Below are 15,137 nucleotides of genomic sequence, written 5' to 3'. Positions count from 1 at the left end.
AAGATTAATAGGATCCTGTAAATATAGACACAATGCATGGAAAGTAAATGCACAAATTTACAAATATATTGGTATAATCAGTTTTCAAGGAAATAATGTGATGCGAGGTGACTAATAGACCTCTGAAAGAGACAAAGTATACATGAAGAGGGAAACACAACTATATTCAGATATTCTACATAACAGAATTGCCAAAAGAAACGAAAAAATTTATGCTCAAACTTAAAAAGGTCACTTAAAAATTCCCATGTGGGAACAAGTTTCGAAGATATGCATAGACAAAGAAAAACATCTCATTCTTAGAAAATAAGATAGTTGCATATATATGTATTAAAAACTTGATCTCCGACGTATTGTGTTATATCATAGAAACAACCAGTGTACGGAATGATTGAAAAGCATGATCCCTTCCACGATATAAGGAGTCATTCCTAGTTAAAATACATAAGTTAAACCAATCCAAACATAGTAATTTGTGTGGAGACCACCATGAATAATACACATGTCTTCACCCGATAAGATGAAATTGATACCTTATCTACTTTGAAGGGGCCATATGCTAAAACTTCTTCAAAAGGCAAATAAACAAAAATCTTGATTGTCCAACTAAAGGAAAGCATATACACATAAATATTAATAGGGATTAAATTGCTAAAGATATCTTGTAACTAAACCCAACTAAGGTGTACACTACATGAATATTGTACCATCTAGAATTATACAGTAAATTCTATGACCACTGATATAAGAAAAATTATCTCAAAGTGGTAGCAAAATGTGAAGAAAGTGCCTTGAAAAGATCGGACAGAGCATTAAGGTTAAACTTCGAAAACATGCATGAAGCTTGTGAATGCGAATTCCCTCGAAGCTCAACCTATATCTCAATCTCATTGCTTATTCATCCGCAAAAAAATCAAACATTCAACCTGCCAACATGGAATGTGGTAAAAATAATATGAGAACACAGAGGTGGTTTTATTGCAATCAGAACAAAATTATATAAGAAAACAATTATCTTGACGCGGAAAATACTTCATAGTCCAAATCCGAAATATAATATAAATGGAGAGATTGAGAATAAATGGGCCGGAGGAATTTTGGAAACATCAACTTGCACCAATGAAGTTGTAAGTATTTCCCCATTTGTTGTGTATCAAATAATGATTTGCTACACTTGGAATATTAAAATTACCGCAACATCTCAAGGGATAAAACTAATATTACTAATGCAAACAAATATGCAGGAGCGCAAGCTATAATCTGTTAGTACGAATGAAGCAACAAAGGGTATGAGAAAATATGGGACTATATAAGTCCACCAGCTGGATACACCAAATTATGTAGAAAGCCTGTAAGTTTCACATACAAGATAGAGAGACTCACGGAGGGAGATGCTAAACACGAGAGAGACACCTGATTAGATAGAAGGAAATGTCTGACTTCAGTGCAAGGGCGGTCAGGGCAGAGCTCAGAACAGGCATGTCCATCCACAACTCGAAGGAGCATATATCGACCACAAAGAAAAGAATTCAGGCGTGGGAGAAAAGGTGAGAGGTGCTGCGAGCCGTAGAGCATAGTGGCCATTACAAATTGTCAGCTGCACGTGTACCGAACCAATATTTACCAACCACGAAGAATTCCAGAACAATTGGCCGAATTGGGATGAACACTAAAACTGATGGCACCTGAAAATTGCGAATGACAATTAGAAGGATACCGAACAAAATAGTGTAGAATAACAGAGCAGAGGGGACTGTCGGCCCCCTAAATCTACACAAAGGATGAATATATCAAACGACGGATGGAGCAAGAGGGCAATATAGGCACGCGGACTTAAATAGGATTCAACAGCAAGACGGTAACGTAAGCCCACCACCCGTCGCCAGCGAGTAATGTGGCTCGACCTCCACTAAAAGCAATGATGAACGAATGCATTACTGCTCACCGGCGCGTCAGCTTCGCTCGCGACGCCTTGATGAAAAGATAATTTGGGTCACCCTTCCGCATCAGCTGGCGAGGGCTGAATCGCCGCGCAGGCCCGTAGCACCATGCGTCTTTTTTTCCTGAATTCAGAGAGCCCTTCCAAGAAGAGTAGACAGTGTAGGCTTGCTTGATCGGAAAGGGCTTAATGTGGAAAGAGTAGGAAAGCTCTGCGTCCGGAGAGGAATGTCATAGTTGTTAGCCCGTTTCAAGGTACTCTCCGCCCAATTAACCAGATGAAGTCCAAGTTAATTTGCAGAGCAGCGGCCCTTATAAGCTCGATGGTGAGAAGCTGAAATGGAACGCTCCTGCGACGCTCGGGGCGGCGGCGCCCTTCCCCCCTCGAAGCCGAGCCCTCTGCCGTCGCCCCTCTGCTCCCGGCCGTCTCCGGTTGGGGGTGGGTTGGGCGGCCGGTTTTGGGCGCTCACGCCGGCGGAGGACGACGCGGAAGCGGTGAGCGAGGCCAGCGACGATCTCCCCTCCTCTCCAAGTACGGTCACAGGTAAACCTTCCCCCTCCCCTTCCTTTGGTCTCTTTCTTCGGGCGGCGGAGGCGCTTGGGGGCTCCCTCCGGTCGGCCCGGCGGTCGGCGTTCGCGCCCGGCGGCCGTCCCTCTAGGTTCCCCTCCGGTGGTGGAGGAGGGGCTGGCTCCGTCCCTGGATGGAGCGGCTCTACCCGCGGCTTCGCGCGCGCGGAGGCTCGCCGGCGGAGGAGATTCCCGGCGACGGACTGGGTGTCCGTTCGGAGCCTGTCGCCGGAGCCCGGGTCGCCGGTGGCGGCCGTCCCCCGAGGCTGGCGTGGCGGACGCGCCGGTGGCGCCGCTGGCGGCGGGGCGGGGCTCCGCTCGGGAGGTTGGGGACGAGCCGTTCCCCCCGCTGCGGTCTGGGCTGGGCCTGGATGTTGGGCCGGCCTGCTCCTTGTCCCTCTCTTCCGAGGCCCAGGAGAGCCAATTGGCTTTGGAGCTGTGGGCTGAGAAAGTTGTGGCAGCCCAGGCCCACAGGCGGAGTGTGCAAGGCCCGGTGGGGGCTGAGTCACTTATCTGGCTCTGGATTCGGCGTGGCTGCTCGAATTTGGAGTTAGGGTTCCCTGCTTCTGCACAAGACGTGCGCCGCCACCACCGCGCCGCGCGCAAGGTCCGTCGTTCTACGCCGCCGCCGTTGCTCTCGCGCTCGTACGCGCAGGTGACCATGGAGAGGGCGTCGGGCAGCGGTCCGGGTGCGGGAGTAGGCGCGGGGGCCGGCGGCCAGCGGGGCCAGGCCGGTTGAAGCGGCGTACGGACGACCGCTCGCAGCGGCGGCGCGGCGGGGCGGCAGCAGGGGCGATCGGGCGCGGGCCGCGCGCAGCAGCCGCAGCAGCCGCTGCAGTCTGAGGCGGCTCTCCGGGACCGTGCCCTGGTGGAGCAAGGGCGGCGTCGGCAGGGGCAGGGGGGCTCCCGTGCCGGCGCAGGTGCCAACAAGGACCCACCCGCCTGGTGGGTGGCGCGAGAAAAGAAGAGGGAGGCCCGGAGGGCTCTCGAGGCGGCACCGCCGCTGGTTCCCCCTTCTATCCCGGAGCTCGGCAGGGGCCGGGCTTCGGAGACCGCGGCGGGCAAGCAGCCTGTGGTGCAGGACCGCCCTGCGACGGGCTCGGGTCCGAGCCGTGCCGCTGCTGTGGAGGAGGTGCCAACCCCGGCCTCCAACATGGAGTGCTTCAAGTGCGGGAGGATGGGGCACTTCCAAGCGAGCTGCACCTTCCCGCCGGTGTGCCTCCTCTGTGGGGTGGAGGGGCACAAGTCGAACGCCTGTCTGTCCAAGGGCAAGCAGCCGGAGCTGCGCATCCTCGGTCAGGCGGTGCCCGGGGAGAGCTTCTTCTACCTGGACTTCGACGAAGATGAGGATGAAGAGGAGGAGGTGACCAATGGGGCGGTCATCTCCTTTCGCCAGGTTGTGTTCTCGGCGGCCGACCTCAGCCGGGAACTTCAGCACCTGGTGGAGGCTGACTGGGACTGGCAGGTCCAGGAGGTGGGCCGCAACGAGTTTGCGGTGCTGTTCCCTTCACGCGAGTCGCTGCAGTTCAGCACCCGCAGTGGACGCCTCTTCCTACCTCTCAGTGGGACGGTGGCGGACATCAGGCTCGCGGACGCGGACCCGGCCCCGGTCGAGCTCCTTCAGGAGGTTTGGGTCAAGCTCACCGGTGTCCCCAAGCGGATGCGTTGGGCCAGCCGCCTGTTGGCCGGGATGAGGATGTTGGGCTGGCCGATGGAGGTGGACGAGGTCTCGCTTCGATGCCGCCAGCCCGTTCGGATGCGCATTGCTTGTCGCAACCCGGACAAACTCCAGGGTGTGGTGCAGGTTTTCCACAAGAAGCAGGGTTTCAGCATCGGCGTCCATGTTGAGCCCTTGGCCGGCCAGTCCGGGTCGGCTCCACCACGCTCTCCACCGCGGCCTCCTCACCCTCGGGATGAGGAAGAGGAGGACGACGACGACGTGGACGATCTCTCCCCCTCGCGAAAGGGTTCAGACGAGCGGGATGACCGTGCTGTTGAGCACGAGGGTGGCAGCCCCACCGGCAGGGGGGTCCCGAGCGGCTCCCATGGCCAGGCCACCTCTCCGGGCGCCCGCGCCCTGCAGGGCTCGCCCGAGGCCGTCGTGGCTCCTGTGCCGCCTGCCGTGGCGGCGCTGCTGGGGGTGGGTTTAGACCAGTACGGCAGCAACCTGCGTGCCCCCTGGCCGGCCCCCCTAGCGGCTCTTGAGCAGGCGCGCGCCCGGCGGTTGGTGCCGGAGGAGCCGGTCGGGTCGGGCACCATGGTGGCCCGGCCTGCCTCCCCACCGTTCGACTCCTCCACCCTCATCTCCGCGGACTCGGTGGATGCCACTCCATCGGGCTCGCCGTCCAAGGACCTGGGTGGGGCGGAGTCGCTCGTGTCGATTGGGGTCCTCGACAGCGACGAGATGATGCGGGAGGCGTCGGAGCTGGATGAGGCGACGGTGGCCCAGTCTGACGGCCCTGGGGCTGGCGTTCCGAGGCGGAGGCGCACGAGCACGGTCCCGGCGGAGCCGGCGCGCAAGAGCGCGCGCCTCACTGGGCCGGGTGCGGCGACCCCGGTCTTGCAGAGGGCGCAGGAGAGGACGGCTTCCAGGAACCTCGACCCGGCAGGTAAGCTCGACGACTTTGCCATTCTTCCTAGGGTTTCCGATTCTCACCTTCTTCGGGTTACACACGATTCGGGACTTGCGTTTTCTTGTGAGACACACTCGCCCCAGGAAGCCCTCGCCCTGATTAGGGCTAAGGAGGAGGCGCAAGCTGCGCTGGCCCTTGCAGTTTTCCGCAAGGAGGTGGAGGAGGCGCGTTCGGCGCCTCCTGCCCCGGCGTCGTCTGCCGTAGCTGGGGCTACGACAGCGATGGATCGGGAGGTGGAGTCCACGTTGGTGGATGTCCCCGTGTTGGCTGCGCCCCAGCCCAACTTGAGGCGCGATAGGGCCGTGTTGGCTTCCCGCCGGGGGCGGAGGAAAGGTGCCTGTGCGTGATGCGCGCGGGCTTCTACAACATCCGTGGGTTCGGTCGGCCGGGACGACGAACGCAGATTAAGGATTTCATTTCCCGAGAGAGGCTGGACTTTGTTGGTTTGCAGGAAACCATCAAGGCCTCCTTCACCCCCGCGGAGCTGCTTAGTTTGGACCCGCAGGGCCGGTTTGCCTGGAAGTCCACCCCCGCGCAGGGGCGCTCGGGAGGCATGCTCCTTGGGGTTAACGAGGACGCCTTTGAGGTCTTGGAGTGGCATTGGGGTGCTTTCTTCATCCGGGCAGATGTCCTGCAGCTGGACAACTCTTCCCGGTGGTCGATCTTCGTGGTGTATGGTCCTGCGGACCACCGAAGATCCGCAGACTTCTTGGCGGAGCTCTCGGCCGCGGTTAACGCCTGCCCCTTCCCGCTGGTGGTGGGAGGGGACTTCAACCTGATCAGGGGATCGGAGGATAAAAACAATGACAACATTGACTAGCCGCGGGTCCAGAGGTTCAATGATTGCATTGCTTCGCTGGCACTCCGGGAGATTCGTCGGACGGGGGCGAGATACACGTGGACTAACAGACAGATCTCCCCCGTGCGTTGCGTCCTTGATAGGGTGTTGGTGACCCCGGAGTGGGAGGGGCTCTTCCCCTTAAGCTCCCTGGTGGCGGGTACCATCATTGGCTCGGACCACTCCCCTCTTGTCCTCAGCTCTGGGGAGGAGTTAGGCAAGAGGAGCTCTCGGTTTTTCTTCCAAAAGGGTTGGCTAGAAAAACCAGATTTCCACGCGTTGGTGGCCCATCGTTGGCAACTGTTGGCGCGAGAGGTGGCGTGGTGTCAGGACCCGATTGAAACCTGGCATCGTATTGCCGCAGGCCTTAGGCGCTTCTCGAGAGGTGGGGGCCAACCTTGGGAGGGAGGAACGGGACCTCAAGGCTGATATCTTGGCGCAAATCCGGGATCTTGATGGGATCGCGGACCATGCGGGCCTGGATGACGATGGCTGGGCGCTGCGTTATCATCTTGAGGGCCAACTCCTTCACCTCTCCAGGGTGGAGGAAGAGTATTGGAGGCAGCGTAGTCGGGCCAATTGGCTCATCCAGGGGGATGCGAACACGGCCTTCTTCCATGCTTTCGCCAATGGCCGGCGTAGAAAGTGTGCGATTTCGAGCCTCGTCAGTGACTCCGGGATCATTACTGACGAGAGGGAGCTACAGGCTCACATCTATGACTTCTACAGAGGTCTGATGGGGGCGCAGGCGGCGCCGAGCTTCCTGACTCTTTCCCCCTCCATCTGGCACTCCATTCGGCGGGTGTCGGAGGGAGATAATGACTGCTTGATGCTCACCTTCTCCGGGGAGGAGATGGACACGGTCTTGGCTAGTATGAAGACGGATACCGCTCCGGGGCCGGACGGCTTCCCTGTGTTCTTCTTCAAAGAGTTCTGGCAACTGGCTAAACCGCTTATCTTGGCAATCGCCAACGGTTTTGCCCTGGGGAGGGTGGACATTGCCAGACTCAATATGGGGGTCTTATCTCTCATTCCCAAGGTTCCTGGGGCGAACGATATTAGACAGTTTAGGCCGATAGCGCTTATCAACGTTATTTTCAAGTTTGTGGCCAAAGCTTACGCGGTTAGGTTATCTCCAATTGCGCATAGGACGATCAGCCAGACCCAATCGGCCTTTATTAGGGGCCGCCATATCCATGAAGGGATCCTGGCTCTGCAGGAGATCATTCATGAGACCAAGTCCAAAAAACTCCCGGGAGTCTTCTTAAAACTGGACTTTGAAAAGGCTTACGACAGGGTGAGTTGGGCCTTTTTGCGGGAGGTGCTTCTCCGCAAAGGCTTTGAGCCCGGGTGGGTTCACAGAGCGCTTGGGCTGGTCTCGGGGGGCCAGACAGCGATCTCTGTCAATGGGGAAGTAGGGAACTTCTTCCGTAATGGGCGCGGGGTGCGTCAGGGGGACCCTCTGTCCCCCCTCCTCTTTGACTTTGTGGTGGAAGCCCTGGCTTCCATTCTGGACAGGGCCAGAGAGGCGGGCCACATTGCTGGGCTGATCCCACATTTGATACCTGGGGGGGTGTCTCATTTGCAGTATGCGGATGATACCATCATCATGTTTCAGCCAGATGACCTGGCCATCGCCAACCTCAAATACATTCTTCTCTGCTTCGAGAATATGTCGGGCCTCAGGATTAACTTCCACAAGAGTGAGGTCATGGTTGTTGGCGGGGATGAGACCGAGGGGACAAGGATTGCCAATATGCTTAACTGCAAAAGAGGCACCTTCCCTTTTACTTACCTAGGTCTTCCGGTGAGTGACCGGGCTTTGCTAGCCTCGGATTGGGGTCCGCTGACTAACAAAGTGGCCAAGCGTGCAGATCCCTGGATGGGAAAGCTGATGTCCTCAGCGGCGAGGCTGACGCTTATTAACGCCTGCTTATCTAGCTTGCCTCTGCACGCTATGGCGGTTTGCCTCTTGGGGGAGGGAGTTCACGGCCTGTTTGACAAGGCCAGGTCCCGTTTCTACTGGGAAGCGAATGGGGCTAAACGCAAATACCATTGGGTCAGATGGTCGGCGTTGTGCAAGCCTAAATGCCTGGGGGGGCTAGGTATTGTGGATACGAGAATTATGAACATTTGCCTCTTGGCCAAATGGATTTGGAGGCTGTACGCTGGGGAGCAAGGCCTCTGGGCGGAGATCCTTAGGGCTAAGTATCTAGGGGAGAGGGACCTCCTTGTAGATAATCATCGGCCTGGATCTCAATTTTGGAATGCTATCCAAAAGATCAAGCACGTCTTCGGCATGGGGGCCCGGCATGCTATCCGCAATGGACGCGCCACTAGATTCTGGGTCGACTGGTGGCATGAGAAGGGCCCCCTCAAGGACCAGTTCCCGGGTCTCTTTGCCATTGCGTCGGAACCCCTTGCCTCGGTGGCCACGCTCTTCCTGGGAAACCAGTGCAGGCTCACGTTCCGCCGTGAGCTGGGCTTGGGGGAGCGAGTGGAGCTGGCCAACGTCGCCCGGCTGGTGGATACCATTCACCTGTCGGAACCCCAGGATCGGATTTCGTGGTCCTTGGAGCCAAATGGGAAGTTCTCCGTGCGTTCGTTGTATAAGAGCCTATGCCAAGGCATTCCCCACAAACACTATGGGATAGTGTGGGAGATCATGGTGCCGCTCAAAGTCCGCATCTTTCTTTGGCAATTATCGAAACATCGACTCCCCTCCAACGACAATATCCGGAAACGTAGGGGTCCATCCAATGGTACCTGCGCCCTTTGCTTGGAGGTGGAGGATAACAACCACATCTTCTTTAGATGTCCTCTGGCGCGCTTCATGTGGAGTGCGGTTAGGGACCTCCTTGGTTGCTCTTGGAACCCCTCGTGCTTTGCCGACATTTTTCGGTACATGCGCGTCCATGTCGGCCAGACTCGGAGAGTTCTTTGGTTGGCGTGTGCTGCCCTGCTTTGGTCTCTTTGGAACGTTAGAAACAAATTCACCATTGAGGGTAGTTTCCCTACTGACCCGGCTAACGGCTTGTACAAAATGACTGTTTACCTGCAGGCGTGGAAGCTTCTGGCTAGGAGAGGAGACCGGCATGCGGTGGAGCTGGTGATTGGCAGGATCCGAGCTCTTCATGCTTCTATCAGAGATAGTGTTTAGTTCCTTGTGCTCCCCTCTGGGGCCAAGTGGTGTCTGGTGGCGTCTGGTGTTTCTAGGTGGCAGGCTTTGGCGTTGGGGCGTCGCCTATCCATCTGGTGATCTTGGTCGCTTACCTTGTATCTTGTGCGGTCCAGGTCCTGTAACCTGTGTTGGTGGTTGTGTGGAGCATCCCTCCATCTTGTCGTGTTGTGTCTGGTTCGTGTATGGATGATGTATGAATGCTGCCGTTGGGGCTTTATTAATTTAAAGCCGGGCTCTGCTCGAGCCTTATGTTTAAAAAACGTTTAGGTGGCCTGTTCACGCGAATTGACGGAAGAGCTGATCGCAGCGACGCTTCGGCTGGACCAGCGAATCGGAGACGTCCAAACATGTGATCCGACGGCTGAGAGGGTCAAATCTCTGTGGTGACTCCTAGCTAGGTGAGTTTTACTGTTACTCAATTACTATTTCCTCCCAGTGATCATTCTTATTCACCATGTGTTGCAAATTGAAATGTACAGCCATCATAACGAAATGGAAGTTTGCACGGCAGTACATCGTCAACAAGTTGCCAACCTAACAAATGGTAAGCCGCCAGTTACATAATTTTTGCGGCTAACATGCTCGTGACATACATGGAGGAAGCCGTGGTGGACGGATCAGGGTATTGGGTGACCCGAATATTGCCTTCTCTTCATGGTCGTTCACCCCTGTGACCTGCCCTGAAAGCCAAGACATAAGAACGAATATGAAAATGAGCTCGAAATGGTGTTGGTGTCCCGAATATTTTACCGATGATTTACCTGCTATTTCAGTTGGAAGAGTTGAGAAACCATCCGGTGGAAGAGGCGATGCAACTTCATGTGTCACCACGAAGGAAATCACTTCACTTGAGACCAGCAGGAGGATGACAAAGGCATGTGCTGCTCTTGTGTCCATCTTCGCCATCAACGCGCGCAATGGCTGAGCTGTTATATGTATGCGCGATGCAAGCCTTTCCCCAATTATTTTGTAGTGGCAGTGGTACTGAAAATAGACCGGGCTCATGAAAGATGCTAAATGTGCACTAGGTGGAATCAATATCTGCTAGAGGTGGACATGTAGGGGCGTGAGGCGTTGTCGACCGGTGCTTAAGTTGAGAAAGAAATTGCAGAGGAAATTGTGATTTCCATGTACACCACCATGCAGACGAAATTGCCAAAAGCCCCAAACCCATCATCTAACGGTGTTGTTTTTACGCAGATCACCTACTATTCTAGTTTGTTGCAGAGACCACCACCATCGATGTTACAGGTTACAGGTTAAGGGGAGTTTATTTTTTCTTTTTTGCACACGGATGGAGGTTCAAATCACGGTTTAGCCTGATTGAAAATGTTTATAACGAGTGGGCACCGCACGGTAGTGCTCACATGGCAACGACTGACCCTATCAGCTGTGAGAAAATAAATTAACTACTGGAGCCAGTCCAGTCCACAATGTTCTAAAAAATTTAACAAAAAAACTGGTCAAATTTTCATAAAGAAATATAAAAAATCTCGTAAGTCAAACAATGTTCACTAATTAATGTAGCAAATTTTGAGACAAATTTCATTACCCATTTTAAAGATTGGTCATTTTGTTAGATTCAACCAATTTTTGTCCAATTTTTCAAAACATTCTAGTATGTCAACCAATGTTCACTAATTAACTTGGGAAATATTAAGACAATTTTGAGCATCCTCGCAATTTTTGTTAGAATAAGTCAAATTGAGGTAAAATTTATACCTTTCAAAATATTATGAATGAAATCCTACAATTCAATTGATGTTCACTAACTAATATGGGAATTTAGGTATATTTTGACTAGCTATTCCAAATTTTGGCGGTCGTTTCGTTATATTAGGCCAATTTTTGTTCCTTTTAAAAACTGGAAAAATTATCAATCAATCAATGTCCGTTGATTAATATACATACTTCTACAAACCTTTTCAAATTTTGCCAGTTTTGTTAGACAGGGCAAAATTTTGGTCATATTTAAACTTTTTCAGAAAGTTGTTGATGTTATATTCTGATGCTTGGCTGCTGATGTGGATAGTCTCTTGGCACGTGCGCACTAGTGTGCAACTTCCACTAATCGAAAACGTTGTCAAACAGGCTAAACAATGATTTGGACCTTTCTACAATTTATGACACCAACCACTACAAGAAAAATGATGTTTTAAAATATTTGAGGAAGGAATAGAGAGATAAGATAAGTCAGGATGTATTGTTGGTGTAATGGCAGCTGACAAGAGGTATTTCAAATGATATTCCAGAAAAGAATTTATAAGGTGGCCAAAACCTAGGATAGGGGAGGAAATACAGAAGATACTTTAGGAGAAGGGCCAAGTGTGTGTGCAAGCTAAGCAACCTTGCAAAACCTCTAAAATTGCTGAGGTAAGAGGTTTGGCACCTCATACATTCAGATGATTGTGAGATGAACAACGTGTTGACAAAATTTGAGGAAAAATACTTCATGACTTTAAGTGATGACTCCAGTAGATATTTCGTGTACCTTCTGAAATTAAAAGATAAAGCTTTGAATTAATTTAAAAACTATAAAGCTGGAGCAGAAAACCAACTTAATCGGAATACTAAACGGCTTAGGTCTAGTCGTGATGGAGAATAGTTTTCTGAATCTGATTCTACGTGAAACATGGTATAATCCATGAGAGAGTGCTTCCCCACTCACCTAGCTCAGTTAAATGGGGTAGCCGAAAGAAAGAATTGTACTACAACTGATTTAGTTAACGGCATGTTAGATACGTCGGATCTACCCAAGATATGGTGGGGGAGGCCATAATCATCGTGTGTCATGGTCTAAACCGAGTTCTCACAACGAATGAAACCATGACTCTATTTGACGAATGTGAAAGAAAAAGACTCAAACTCTCCTACTTATGGACCCACGGTTGTTTGGCGAAAGTCAATGTACCCAAGAAGTACAAGCTTGTAACAAATTGTAGATTATGTTTTTCGGGGATATGCATTTCATGGCATTGGCTACAAATCTTTGATAGTAAAATCTAAGGTATCTAATTTGCATGTTGGTATAATTATGGATTCTCATGGAAACGCAAGCATCCAAATATCACGAAAAGATCATTTTCGTTGTATGAATCTAGTACAAGAGATGATTTATTTTATGTAAAAAAATTATTCACATCTGACTAATCATCCTGCCGTATGGTTAGATGACTAGAAAAAAAAACATGAATGAGATCAATGTTATTCTCTTAATTAACTCTAGAACATTGGCGAATGTATAACGAGTTTTCTTGGTTGTTGTAAAAGGAATGTGGTATAGAAAGCTCTACAACGATCTTTTAAGAACTCAAACCTAAATCAGCGTTCGTTGGAACTTAAACTTAGATGGCTAGGTTGTACATCCCTTCCCTAATCTACTGAGGTTGTCTCACTTTTTTTTCTCTCTATTCTTACTACAAAGTGGAAACCATATAGTAGCTCTTAGACAATCTTATAGGTAAGCTTATTTTTTTTATAGGTAAGATTATTATGACATACTAAATCTACATGTTCTACTTTTCATTTTGACCATTTAAATTGTTGAAATATTGGCCCACATATAGTGGGTCAAATTAGATTTCAGATTTCTCTACAAATGTCAAAGCTCACATTGTGGTAACCCATGTGAGTTTGAGTCCAAGTTGGTGGCAGCTCACTAGAGACAGAGTGGCAGGAGGTGGGAAGTTTAGTCCCACATGTAAAGTTGGGAGGAAGTTGGGCCACCTTATAACATGGGTTGTTCCACCACTAGTAAGTGAGTGAGAAGATGAGCGGTACATGCACGCTCCTCCTCCTCCTCGCTCGATGAGACGTGACCCGTTCGTGGTGAGTGGATTGAGTCTCGAGCCAAGACTTTCCTTTCTTTTTGCAGTTCAGGGACTTGAAACGTGCGTGCGAAGTAGGCGTGACCCACGTTGCCTAGGGTTTCCTGAGCCTATATAATCTCTTGCCTAGCTACCACAGAAATACATATAATACACGAGTTAGGGTTTTGCCACCTCTCTCTGCTTGCATCGTCATTGTAGCCTATGCCATCCCGCCCGCCGACGTGCACCGTCGAACGGGAGAGCAGGTCTCCGAAACCGCTCGCCTTTGCGATTCTGTATGGGAGGGGGCGAATTAGGTTTTGGGAAGCGCTCTGCACGACTACTCAAGCTCTTCATCACGGGTCGTCTTCCGTCCAAGTCGGACGGTGCTGCCTACCGTCGTCTTCAACGCCGTCTACTTCGACCCGTCGTCAACAACGTTGTCATCAACAACGTTACTGCTGCGACGTCATTTGCTACACCTCTACCGCCACCTCCACCAGATCTGTACGTGCAATATATCTCGATTTATTTAGTGATGGATGTTTTACCGTTTGCGCTGCTACTATTTATGTTGATTAATTGTTGCCTGCCAAAACCCACCGGCGAGCAGTGGTTAAGCAACACGAAGAGCCGGGAGACTCCCAAGACTGCTAAGTGGGCCCTGGTGCCTCGCGTCGTCCCGCAAAGTCCCAGCACACGTCCTGGCGGTTGCAAGGGCGTGCCACCTGACCTATACCTGATCAGGAAGGTGTTGGATTGCTTCGATTAGTCTCCTGCATGGTAGACACGTAAACATTAAATACGAGCCCGATCGGCTCTCAGGTTGCCCTGTGGATCGGCTCAAAGAGCCGATCGCCCCATGGATCACGTTGGATTTACGATGACATGGGGATCCTGCTTGATCAAAACAAAGCTAAACCAATCTACGACAGTTTAGGGTTTTCACCGCATAATCGGAATATCCTACGCGTAGTTGGGCCTAGCAGATACGAAAGATGATGGAAACTATTCCTAAAAGAGGCCTAAAAACCAACATTAAGTCAATTCCCGGAACATCCCTTGTAGGAACGGTAAAACAACACCTCACGCACCACCGGATCGTCCAACCCCAGCATAAGGCCTAATCATGCAGATATTAAACTAATCCTTGAAGAACAAGGAACAACTATAACGGATCGGATCTACTAAGTAACGAACAAGCAAGGTGCTGCCCTTAGGGCAGCTAGATATCGAGGGACGGCATTGCTAAGCAGATATGCATAAGAAAAGCATCAATGCAAGCCCCAAAACATTTACGATAAATAGTGCTACTCGCCATCAACAACGCTTCAGCACGAGTAACACCAGGTAACGAATAAACGTATACTGCCTAGATCGCAAGATGCGATCTAGGCAGCATGATGCTTACCCGGAAGAAACCCTCGAAATAAGGGGTGGCGATGCGCCTGGTTTGTGTTTGTTGTGAACGTGATTGTCCTCCTTTCTCAATAACCCTAGGTACATATTTATAGTCCAAGGGACTTTCTAAGTCGGAAGTACACCTAACCGTGTACGAGCTAAACTCTATCTTTCCATTCTAACCGACACGATCTAATAATTTACAGATACACGGGCAATCCAGCCCAAACTCTTCGTGCAAGGCCGCTTCAGAGACGCTCCACGTGTACATCCTACAAGCCCATCTCAATCACGGTCCATATCCTGATTTGGCCAAAATCTGGTGATAACACATGCCCCCCTGGTTTTGGCAATGATAATTTCAAAACCACCATATTTTTCCTTCGAAGGGTCATGTCGTGGCAGAGCAGAACCGTTGCAGTATCCTTCGTCATGATACCCTGTCTTCTCAACTTCTGCACGATTGATAGTTTTGGCACCGCTTCCTCGGAAATCACCACAGCATTAAATTTCCACTATATATATCCCCCTTTACTTAACCACATCGAGCAGTTCGCTTCTTCATCCTCTTGCCCCATACTAGCCATCAAAAAGCCCTCCTCCACCATGGACTCATCCTCCTCCTCCGCTGCATCGGCTCTCTCCTTCCAATCTTCCTCCTCAGACGAGCCGATGCCAGGGCCCGACCAATGGGATGAGCCGGAGTGGGACTTCGACTATGTGCCAGATGGCCCACCCGAGGCCCTCGTCGGGTCAGATGGCGACCTGCC

The 15,137-nt window shown here is 51.5% G+C and overlaps 1 protein-coding gene and 1 long non-coding RNA gene across 2 annotated transcripts; one reads left to right on the top strand and one right to left on the bottom strand.

Moving 5' to 3' along the window:
• Positions 1-2,277: 2,277 nt before the first annotated feature.
• LOC127329627 (uncharacterized) lies at positions 2,278-9,418 on the top strand. Its single transcript, XM_071825760.1, has 4 exons — positions 2,278-2,830; positions 3,060-3,150; positions 3,271-5,114; positions 9,038-9,418. The coding sequence occupies exons 1-4, from the start codon at positions 2,278-2,280 to the stop codon at positions 9,055-9,057; spliced, it is 2,508 nt and encodes an 835-aa protein (XP_071681861.1). The 3' UTR covers positions 9,058-9,418.
• A 164-nt stretch (positions 9,419-9,582) lies between these two features.
• Positions 9,583-10,147, bottom strand: LOC127330815 (uncharacterized). The gene is made up of 2 exons (XR_007869439.2): positions 9,919-10,147; positions 9,583-9,837 (listed from the first exon to the last, which is right to left on the bottom strand). It is a non-coding gene; the product is annotated as an uncharacterized lncRNA (long non-coding RNA).
• Between the last annotated feature and the right edge of the window lie 4,990 nt (positions 10,148-15,137).

The sequence above is a fragment of the Lolium perenne genome, chromosome 2 (genome assembly GCF_019359855.2).
Source record: "Lolium perenne isolate Kyuss_39 chromosome 2, Kyuss_2.0, whole genome shotgun sequence".
Taxonomy (NCBI): domain Eukaryota; kingdom Viridiplantae; phylum Streptophyta; class Magnoliopsida; order Poales; family Poaceae; genus Lolium; species Lolium perenne.
Note: the sequence above shows the minus strand (reverse complement) of the source record. Positions and strands in the feature narration are given on the sequence as shown.

Bases quoted from the DNA above. Each gene is read 5' to 3' on its own strand.
- LOC127329627 (XM_071825760.1), top strand. From the start codon at position 2,278: ATGGAACGCTCCTGCGACGCTCGGGGCGGCGGCGCCCTTCCCCCCTCG. The intron at 2,831-3,059 runs GTTGGGGACGAG...ATTTGGAGTTAG, and splicing joins GGCGGGGCTCCGCTCGGGAG to GGTTCCCTGCTTCTGCACAA. The intron at 5,115-9,037 runs GTAAGCTCGACG...GTTTACCTGCAG, and splicing joins CAGGAACCTCGACCCGGCAG to GCGTGGAAGCTTCTGGCTAG.